The 11,175-nt window shown below is 51.4% G+C and overlaps 2 protein-coding genes across 2 annotated transcripts; one reads left to right on the forward strand and one right to left on the reverse strand.

The window, feature by feature from the left end:
- PpBr36_00345 (uncharacterized protein) lies at positions 1-1,458 on the reverse strand (the record flags this gene model as incomplete). The annotated part of the gene is made up of 3 exons (XM_029887538.1): positions 1-943; positions 1,144-1,230; positions 1,370-1,458. 3 exons carry the CDS (start codon positions 1,456-1,458, stop codon positions 1-3), a joined length of 1,119 nt encoding a protein of 372 aa, XP_029751842.1.
- Positions 1,459-8,784: 7,326 nt separating this feature from the next.
- PpBr36_00346 (uncharacterized protein) lies at positions 8,785-10,540 on the forward strand (the record flags this gene model as incomplete). The annotated part of the gene is made up of 3 exons (XM_029887539.1): positions 8,785-9,512; positions 9,607-9,858; positions 9,940-10,540. 3 exons carry the CDS (start codon positions 8,785-8,787, stop codon positions 10,538-10,540), a joined length of 1,581 nt encoding a protein of 526 aa, XP_029751845.1.
- Between the last annotated feature and the right edge of the window lie 635 nt (positions 10,541-11,175).

Consider the following 11,175-nt stretch of genomic DNA (forward strand, 5'->3'; position numbering starts at 1 on the left):
CTAGCTTCGAAATCTGGCTGCGGCCGCGGCAGCTCTCTCTTGAATCTGCTTCTCGGTCGAGACGTAAAGCTTATCGAGGTAGTCCATGGCAGGCGCGTCTTTCAGGATCTTGGCCACCTGAATGCCGGCAGATATCAGCTGCAGGATGTTCCTGTCGTCCTTGAGTGGCCTTGACTGATGCTTTGCCGCATGCCTCATTTCAAGAGAGTTCTCCAGGATCGTGACAAACTGCTTGATCTGTCCGTTGTACAGGACCCTGGCCGGGATCCGTCGTTTGGTGGCGAGGCGCTTCAACAGGTACACCCACTCGGTCCACTCCCTGTCCTGCGGCCGTTCTACAGGTCGCATATCCTGCGTAAGAGGTATCGGAAATTGATACTTGGCTACAAAGTCGTATGCGCACTGCGATAGTCGGTCATTGACCTGCGTCAAAACACTATCCTGCTCCTGGACCAGCAAGTTAGTCGGGAGATGCGGAAGCTCCCTCTCCTGCATGGCGACGTATTCGGGCGGCGGCCTTTGCAGAAACTGGTGCGGCCCGTCAAACTCGTCGCGGTTTGATGGTCGTCGCTGTGGCCTGCCACCGGGCCCCCCCTTGCCACCATGCTTCCCACCCTTGCCTCCTGGCGGCGTAGTGCCCACACCGTTCTCTAACGAGTAATCGGATAGATTCGGCGACGCCATGATGTCGTCGAGCGAGTCTGACGGCGAGAACCTCCCTTGCGGATCCCAGCCGTTGGATGCCGGGTTCTTGAAGGCATTGAAGTTTGGTGGTGGCGCATTGGCGGCAAAGACCCCCGGCGGAGGTCGCGCACTAAATGCGCCTGCCGAAGAGAAGGCGGCCTCAGCTCGGGCGAGGTGGCTCGGTGCATGTGGAGCATGATTACCAGCGGACACACTTGTAGGCAGGTTGAATGAAGACGTCGCGGGCGCGTATGGAAGACTTGAGAAAATATTCACGTGTTATCCCGGATGTCTTTGCAGCAAGGGTCCACGAAAGATAAGCGAAGTGAGACAAGGGCAACCGGCTGTGGGCGCTTGTCGCGGTTGTACGTTGGTGGGTGGGATGGATAGGTGGGCAGAACAGGCAGATAATAAGTAGATGCACGCGGTGGTGACGAAAAGCAAGTAGCCTTGTCTTACCTTGGCGGTGGCCTGTGAAATGCATTCTTTATGGCGGCGCTCTGATTTTGGTTTTGTTGCGGATGGAAGCCATCGGAGTAGACAGGGCTTTTAATTCCCAAATCTCGATATGTTAGTTAAGCTCACAAGTGGTGACAATTGTCTTGGTGAGAAAAAATGTAACCAAAAAAAAAAAAAAAAGGGACAAATCATTAGAAGAAGTTTTGGGGGCTTCTCCGGTCCGCACCTTCGAGTTGAACCTGGACCCCACGGCCCGTTGCCAGGAACAGATGACATGTATGCAAAGTCCGGTTGTGGCATTTCTCTGCCAACCATGGTGGGCTGGCTGGCTGTCAGCAGCAGCGTTTATTTTCCAATTGCACTGGTGGCAGACAGGCGTATCGAGATGGTGAATGGAGCAAACAAAGTGGGAGGATGATAATTCGGCAGCGCAACCGAGCAGTATAACAGGCCGGCTGCGAACTCCTTCGGCAGGGGAGGGAAAAAAAAATTGCTCCCAAACTCTTGGTGGGCTTTATTTTGGCTCGCAAGTAGCCAATTTGTCCGGTGGGCATACGACCCCAATCCAATCCAGTGGGCAAGATCCAGACCAAACTGCAGGACCGGACGAAAAATTTCGTCAGAATCTCAGGGAACCCCCAAGAACAGAAAAAAAAAAGTACTCTTCTGAGATAGGTTATTTTATTTTTCTCCTTTTTTATTTCATTTGATTTTTCCTCTCTTGTCGCGACGGTAGTGCAACCGTTTAAAATTGGGTGAGCAGGTGATCGCATTAGAAGTGGACTTTTTGACTGCCAAAGGCGGGCTCGCCAGTGGTTCCTTGTCCAGCGCTGGAAGCGCAGAAGCGACAGGGAAAAAGGTTAAAGTACTACTAGTCTTCACGTACTGTTCCGGACAGTGAGTCGAGCACGAAAGGCACCGTCTGGCCCGGCCATTCCCCTGTCCAAGGGAAGAAGCTAAATTATCGAGTCGGCAGAGCAAGGAATTAGAAGAACGAGGGGATGGATAGGTCTTGTCCATCATTCCCGAGAATTTCACATCGGCTTATGGGTTGGTTTTATATGCACCGGCATCAGAACAAGTCTGGGGCAGTGGTAAGGTGGTTACGGGCAATGAGCTCAAGAACCGTAAACCAGATGGACACACTGGTGACCTCTCGCTGTTTTGCCAATGAGGAAAACAGAAAAAAATTGATTACGATACAAAGGTTGTATGGTAGGGTCAGTCTCCATCCCACCCCATAGAGACCCCGTTCTGGACAGGGAACAGCAAAGCCGAATTGGGTGCAGGGAAAGATAGGAAAGGAAAAGGTAGTCACTTCGTTGCCTGCCACGAGGGACGGACCACTGCCCAAGCATTGTCGATTGATTTCCCACAGGCCTGGCAACAACAACCAGTGGTTCGGGATCTCTTGGCTTGAAGAACCTGAAGACGCGTGTCATGAGAGGGGGGCTCCGTGACAAAGCCAGGGCGAAGCGAAAAGGACATGAGTCGTGGTTCAGGCGAACCAGGTCAGCCCTGCTACCAGGGATTTCCCCGCCGCGAAGCTTGGGTGTCACACATCAGTGCCTATAAGCTTCAACACGGTTGTTCACCAATTCAAACTGGGGGCCGAGCAGAGGGATAACGATCGAGACGCTTTGAAACACAGCCTGAATCCCAGCCTAAAGAAAGGATAAACAAAAAAAAAATTGCAGTAAGAAGGAAAAGCAGGAGGGGAAAGGAGAGAAGACCGACCCACTGGGGTTGATCGCTTCGCTCCGTCGAAATGGCGGTGATACCGGCTCGAGGACAAGAGGGTTTTTCTCATGACCAAAATGAGCGTAGAAACATGTATAGTATATCAGGGGCCCCCAGAATACAGGGACAAAGATAGCTTTGTATCCCGGTAACCCCATTCCATAGTACTTGGTGAATAAAAGACAAGCTCTCATAGGTCTGTGGAGGGGGATGCGATGCCGTCATTGGCTTGGGCTGGTGGGGGTGTTAAGTGTCCGTCCGGGTACCAAACCACAGGATTCCATTAGTCGGGACCCGGCATCATCGCCATGTGGCCGTTGTTCCGCGCGATAGGGCGGCTTTTGGGCAGAAGCGAACTTGAAAGGCAACATGCTCCTTGCCAATTTCTCGGAATGATTAAACTGTGCGAAGTTCTGCCTTGGTGACATCTGGATGCTCAGATAGCCTTAGGATAATTTTCAGACGAAGAAGGGGTGGTGTTGACAGGGAATCGCTTTGAAATTTAGGGAAGGGTATAGATGAGACAGGGAGGGATTGGCGAGGAGTGTTGGGCTTCCTTTGTCGGGGAAAAAAAAAATAAAACAAAAGCGAAAACAATAATGCTAATAATTGTAAGAGAAAAAAAAAACGCATGAGCCACGTCGTCCGTGCCCAATCTGCAATGCAAACCTGAATAGTGACAGCGGTAGTGAGCAGCAGGGTGGGAATGAAAAGACGACGGGTTTCGAGACGAGGATGTTGTACCCGAAGTACATGTTCGATGGTACCCAAGTGTGGAAGAATTGTGTCTTGTCTGGCCAACTGGAGAAGGGATGGGATACTGCAACTTGTTCGTTATCGGGCCAGTCAGGGTCGGGTTATCGGAGGATTGTGGTCGGCAACCGGCGATCGGTTAATCAGCATAATGCTCAACAACCGGCCGATTGGATCGATCACTGACTGACCGGATGCCGTTATAGCGACGACGACATTGACGACTCGTAAATTGGCCCAGCACGGGAAGCAGAAGATTAATTTGCATCCTATGTCGTGCCAAAAGCCTCGCCGAACAGTTAGCTACTTACAGAGCAACCCGAGGTAAAGATTGAAAAAGGCAAGGGCGGTATGGTATTGGTACTGCGTAAGTTGCTTCAAAACAAAGAATTGGATCCCAAACCATATTCGGCGCCCAGCGTCAGATACTCAGATTCAAGAAGGTTCAAGGCAGATAGCTCTAGACTTTTTCTAGAATCAATGCTGTGGAGAAGGAAACAAGGAAGCCTCAAGATCTTGTTGGGTGGGCGAGGCAAGGACACACAAGGCAGTGAGTGACTGGTCTGGGCAAGATTGGATGATTTTAGCAGGGTATTTACTTCCCCTGCATTACCTTACGTACATCAAATCAATCGCTGTGGCTGCTGCGCCTTGGAAAGTTCTCATGTTGCATGTTGGACGCCCGTGCCTTCCATATGAGTACGCACGTGATAACACTGAACTACACTGGCTAGCTACAGGTACAATACAAATGCGGTACTCACTCCGTGTTCAACTCGCAGACGTGACATCACCGATACTTGTGCTTCGCCAGTAGGTACCCAAGAGTCCATCCATGACTATGTACGCGAATTTACTCATTCGCAACCAAGATGAGTCGTGATTCCGTTTCTTGACTGGACCAAGCTCTAGATTCTAGACTATTCTGGACCTAGACTGTCTTGAACGATGATTAATGTGCTCTTGCTCACACTCTCGCACGAATTATCCCTCATATATGTTTGGGTGTGCAGCCCCTCAGAAGCGTTTCTTTTGAAGTCCTTGTCATCAAGGCCATTCCACAGAGAGTCTCAAGCGATGTGATGGTGCGTTGATGGTTAAAAAGTCCGATGACAGTTTGCAGGTTCACTCGAGGGGGGTTGGCAATCCAAATATACCAGACAACCCGTCTGCTCTCTTCCCATCCGATATCTAGGATGCAGCCGATCCAACCCAATGGAACAGCTTTGGTCGCCGTTGTCAAGTCAACTGATCATGCCACACAACACACGCTCACTAGCTAAACGCCTTGCTTGAACGGCAAAATTGACGCCGATGTAAGATTGATGAAACACCCGGTCACGATTCTGGACGACAAGGATTTAGGTTGTTTCTTTGGTAGGAGAATGCTGATACGTACTTGATGGCCCCGAAGTGGATTACCAAAACGTTCAGCGTAGAATAGGGACACAATGTGAGGTAACAATAACTCCGAGCAATTTTTTGTGACTGGTAGTCCATCGCGATGTTGTCTTATACTCAAATGCAATCAAGTCATGAAAGAATTGCTGCCGACCTAGTCGTCTTTGCACGCGAAGATTGTATCGCCTGCCAACGGTGCGAATAATGCCTTTCTCTGTTGCACTTGCAAACCTGAAAAGTGGCCGGTGGTGATTGAACCTCGGAGGTCATGATCAAGGGCCGTCGAAGGTCATTGGACATGGACGAGCGAATGGTGTGGGCGCGAATAGAAAGAAGAAAGATAGCTGAGGTTGACGCCATGGCTGGGCAGAAGGGTTCTCGGGTCACCGGCTATTAATATCAGCCAGTCCGGTCAGAAATTCGGAGAGTTACGTCTCATGCTGACAATCTGCATTCGGGCGTGATTGTGGCACTTTAGTCTCGTTCGTGAGTGGTGGTTGAAGTCAGACATGTATGCTTGGCCCGGAGCTATCGGGAGGCTTTCCTGCCTGCAATACTACCAAAAGATATTGGCATAGAGACAGTCCAGGCCGGCCTAGAATATATACACACGTGCGTGGATTTTGTCGTAGGCCAACGAACGGAAGCATGGCTGACGAAACCGCATCACCTAGATGCTCACTCCGTACAGGCATCTTCATCAATTCTGCCGGTTCAGGACTCGGATTGTTTGAGGCATGGACGAAGGGATAAGTCGCCAGTTGTTCAAAGCATACAAATGGGACAGACATCATGTGCGTGGTAGATGGGCTGTTTGGACCATATCGTACCCGGCTTGAATGATTATTGGTCCAGTGTCAGCACGCATGTCGCCCTAGTTCATCACAAATTCCGAGGGAATGTACTATGGTAAAGAAGCAAGAGAAAATGGGCGGTATAGTGCGGGGGCTGAAATCCCTCGTTTACTTGAAGGAGCCATTCATTCGTTGCAAAATTGCTGGCTTGCAATAGTCCGGGAGGCTTGCTGCATTGATGAGTTGTCGTTGCAGCACCTCCCTGTCGCTTCCAGACATTAATTGGAGGTTGCGGGTCTTGATAGGTCGCGAAAGCTTGTCTAGGATCCGCCCTTGACAGCCAACTTCACGCGTCCTTGGTCCTTGGCTCTCGACGTGCGTCGGTGCGACCAGCGCATGCAGGCCAACCGGCCTATTGCAAAGTGAGAATTTCAGGCAAGTGGAGGAATGAACCCACGATGACAGCTCACAGTCGCGCTCACTGGCGCTCTTGGGAGCATGCGGCCAATGTGACGGCCGGACTTGGTGATGGGTGGGCAAGGGTTCATGTGTCATGAAGCGCCAGCGATGGCATAGAAAGCCAGAAACGGGTGGACAGAAACCGGCTGGCAGGTGGGAGACGTCAAATTAAATGTGGGAATGAATAGGACGCCCGGTATTAGCGGTGTGATTAGGTCGACAGGGGGTTGCAACTTCTCTCCTTGGAATTGAGACGCGAAAGCGGATCCCCAGCCGTCCTGGCGCCAGCATTAAAACCCAACCTACTCCTCCCAGAGCCCAACCTGCCTTTTCCATGACTTCCTCCCTCCTTCTATTTTCTTTTCTCGTACCATTCGAGCCCAACGAAAGCCCAACCTAAATCAACATCAGAGCCCAACCGCCGTCTATTTTCTTTCCAAGCACTGCATATTAGACACTCAACCTTCCCGCTGCCCAAAAGTTTCTCAAAGATCTTCCCCCTCCCACCAGGATCAACTCGGTTGCACTGCTACCCTGCTCTGTGCTACTTGCTGTTGCCCAACCCAAAGCAAAAACCAAAACAGTTACGACAAGACGCTCCAGGACTAGCGTTCAATTGATTTTTGCCACTGGACTTTTGATCCGCCTCTGTCACCAGACAGACGCCAGCATTGATTTTGTGCTGCTCATCAAGAGAAACACCCACCTACGCCTTGGTTTGCTTCCTGCTTCCTTGCCGTTGGAATGGCCCTTGTCTTGCCCTGTCCGGACACAATGCCAGGTTTCAGTCACCACGAGATGGACGATGTCCACACACCCGCCAGGTATTTTCTACTCCGTCTTTCTTTGCGTACAACCTTGGGAGGCCCAATTTTGCTTTTTCAGTCATTGCTTTGTACTAGCCCACCTGTGGGTTAGATGATGTTGTATTTTCTTTTAGTTTTCTTGAGTGCAGTCGACCATATCACACTAGGACCACTTGCCACAGGATATTATTTCTCGGACTGGACCACAGCGCACCAGCTGTACCCGTTAGGATCAGGATCTCTTGGCCGTGCCCACGGTCATATAAGACTCCCAGGATATTAGGACCCATGGAAACTGCAACCCAAGGATGGACCTATACAGCCCAAATGTGCCCTGGGATCACAGCACCGGGCTCTCGTTTGCCCCAAGGTTTCGCTCCAGGCAAACCCACTCTGGAAGTCTGCTCATGGACAAGGCTGCAAAGCTCATAATTACACCTGACAGACAAGACGTAAGTATCACCCTCTGAAAGTTGACGCCCGTCGAACTACTCACCCAGCTGTGACTCCATGGACCCGTATGGGAATACCTGTGACAATTGTCTGCATCCCAGGAGACTGGAAGAGTTCCATGACGTCTGGATGAATCTCATCTAGGCGGGACCTAGGACCCGTTTACCTTCAGGAATTGTCTTTTGTCTTTTTGTCTGGCCTGGCTTTCTTTGACCTGGACTTTCCAACGGACCCTGTCAATATTACCTGTTGCACTTGCACATGAGTTCGGCCTCGGATGACTGCAGGCTTGTATACGCAGACGGTCTATTTGACAGACAAAGCGTTTCATCCTTCAAGTCTGAGAAGCTGTTCACTGTTGTGGCGATCTTATTTCGATTGCTTCTGTGCTGCATCCTGTGTCACTTTAACCTGCGGAGCCTGGAAGCTTTCAACCACGGATGCTACATTTTACCGGATTTTGGGGCGCTGCCCTTGTTTACCGAAAGCTGAGAGGATATCTGCACACCATTGTCGCTGACTGGATGTGTTTGATACCGCTAAAATTGAGGTCAAACCACTCGGATACGTCTCCTGGATTACTTGTCACCACGCCTGGATTCTCTTAAGGACTGCGCTCTTTCTATCTCTTGCTTTCATCCCGGATGCCAAAGGACCATTTTCCCAAGGAAACTCGTTGCTCAATACGGATACACTCCTGCCCCTTGGCCAGCTATCGGTTCGGTTGTTTTGAACTCGTTTTTTTCCCTACCCGACGTTGATGGCCGTATGGATTGAGGCTGTCACAACTGAACGGACCACTCTGGATAACCATATCTCTTTCGTGGCATTACCTGGTGAACCTAACCCCGGATCCTTGGCTACTCGGACCTCGGCCATATGTTTTCACAGCCAGGGACTGAGTAGCTTGCTACCTTTTTTCGGACTGCCCATGGATTCCTGGATTGTTTTCCGTTTCAAATGTTTTTCGCACCTCGTGGACGAAAGCAATCAGTCTGGTTTGTGCCCATCCAATCCTCGACCACTCACATCAGCGCCAGCAACTAACTCGTGAACCTCTTGATAGGGACAAAGTTGTACCAGTCTGATGAGATGCCGGAAGTACCGGATCTCTGTGGCTGTCTTCAACTTAAACTTTGGGACCAACAGAAGATGGAGGAGCGAAGCATACTAACAGTTGATTTTCTAGCGAGTTCAGTTATACACAGACTTTGATTTCTTCCCCTGTTACTGGAATGTTCTCTTCGTTCTCCCAATCAGGGCCAGGTGACCTCAACGGGTCCGTCTGGGAGTCAACAGTCGAAGGCACGCAGCACTTCCCTGACTTCCAGGAAGGCGGAGCAACAGATGCGTTCTCCCCTTTCAGCCTGGGACAGGTCACTACAAGCCAAGGAGAGGAGCCAATCGAGGATTTCCAGAACAAGTGGGCCATCCCATCTGTCCAGGATGCGACTCCTGTCGCCCCTACCTCAGCGCCCATGCGCCGGATCACTTCCGGGAGTTCCACTGGAAGCCACAGACGCAGCCGTCCATCAAGCAGGTCGCAGAGGAGACTGCGGGTCACGCTTGCCCAAGCGCCTCAGATATCATATGACCAACTTGCGGGTAATGCCTCGATGGCGGCTGTCGGTCAGTACATGGAGATGGAGAGCGCACTTCCTGTAACCCATGCCTTCTATCCCGGACTTACTTCTGCCGGGTTCTCTCCCGATGCCCTGGCCTATGGACCCTCCATGGCTCATGCTCTGCAACCCCACGTGAACCCTACCTGCACCCAGATGGATCTTGAGCCCGGCTTGACTTGCCAGTCACCTAGCCACTCTTGGGACTCTGCTTCCAGCACTGGTTTGGCTAGGACGCCATCCCCCGGGGCTGTCGACGAGGCTTGGATTGCACCGCAGCTGGTCTCGTCGCCCACGGATACCACAGGATGCTCACCAATCTTCCACGGTCAATCGCCCAGGTACGAATGCCATTGCAAGGGATTCAGTCCTGTGCACCAGATATATCTATTCGAACCCGTTTTCCCGATTCTAACCCCCTACTGTTGCGTTTAGGTTGAGCCGGAAATATGGAGCACATTTGCCTCTTGAGGGACCCATGAGCGGACTTCATCCCAATGGGTTCCCCGACGAGTTCTCTCTGCCCCCAGCCTTCGCCGCTACCCGCATCAGCGGTACCGAAGTAGAGTCGCCCCGTGATCACGAATGGTACAAGGCTGGCCCGCGTGCCGATGGCCTGTACCACTGCCCCTTGGAGGGCCAGGAAAACTGCAACCACAAGCCCGAGAAGCTCAAGTGCAACTACGAGTGAGTTATTAATGGTTCCCCCACAGCCCGCCCAATGGTATGCGGATACTACTTGGTTCAGTCATTCTAACTTGGTACCAGTAAATTTGTGGACTCCCACCTGAGGCCCTACAGGTGCAAGCAGGAGGCTTGCGAGAACCTCCAATTCTCGTCTACAGCGTGCCTTCTTAGGCACGAGCGTGAGGCCCACGGCATGCACGGCCACGGCGCTAAGCCCTACCTGTGCACGTATGAGGGCTGCGACCGCGCCCAGCCCGGCAATGGCTTCCCTCGCCACTGGAACCTGAAGGACCACATGAAGCGCGTGCACAACGACGTGGCACCAGCACAGTCCTCGTACGCCGCCGGAAACTCGCCCCCGTCGTCGTCCTCGAGCCAGGCCCAGGCTGCCAAGATGCGCAAGCGCAAGAAGGATGATGTTACCGCCATCTCTGCGGGCGTTAGAAAGTCGAGCTCCAAGGGCCCTACCTCGGCGCCGACTGCCTCCAAGGTCGAGAAGCGCCTGGCAGAAGCGGCCGAGAGGTGGTACGCTCACCAGCAGAGGCTATCCGACGTGCTCTCTGGTTTCACCCAGCCCGACGACCCACTCATGCTCCAACGCCTCCGTGACGCCCAGGAGCAGCTGGAGGCCATGACCAAGATCTCTACCGGTCTCGCTCAGAAGAAGCCCATGAAAGCTTAGGCTATTTGTTTTGGCTGTATTTGTGGGCTCCTTGTTCCTTCCGACACTTGTCATATTCCTGTAACTTGTTCTTTCTGGACGTTTTTTTTTTTTCTCCTTATCTACATCGATTGGAGTTTCGGGGGAAAGTGAGGGCATACCAGGCTATCTGTGTATTGGATCACGGCGACTTTTGGCGGGTCTGCTTAACTCTGGGATGAGTAGAGGGTTTTTACCTGGGAGGTCAGCCTTCCACCTTTGGGCGAAATTTGGGCACAATTTTTTTTTTCTTCGGTTTTGTTTCGTGGCTTTTGGATCTCATACCCCCGTACTGACGAAAATCAGTTTCATGTTCTTTCTTGTTCTCATTTTTGTCTTTTATTCGAAACATCTACCCAAAGGAAATGTTTTGAGTTTTTGTCCACCTTACATACCCTTACGGTAGCTTGGCTATACGTTTCAAGCCACGTAAATGTTGATGCCTTGGCCTCAGTGGCCGAAGCTGTTTATACAAAAGCATACAGACTGTCACGTTCACGAGTTCATTGGGTGAAATCTTGCTTTCTACTTCTTGATTTGATGAGTTGAATTCTCATTGTCACTAAATCCCAGATGCTGTTTTGTTCAGAGCGACTTTTTTTTTTTTTTTTTTTTTT

The sequence above is a fragment of the Pyricularia pennisetigena genome, chromosome 2 (assembly GCF_004337985.1).
Source record: "Pyricularia pennisetigena strain Br36 chromosome 2, whole genome shotgun sequence".
NCBI lineage: Eukaryota > Fungi > Ascomycota > Sordariomycetes > Magnaporthales > Pyriculariaceae > Pyricularia > Pyricularia pennisetigena.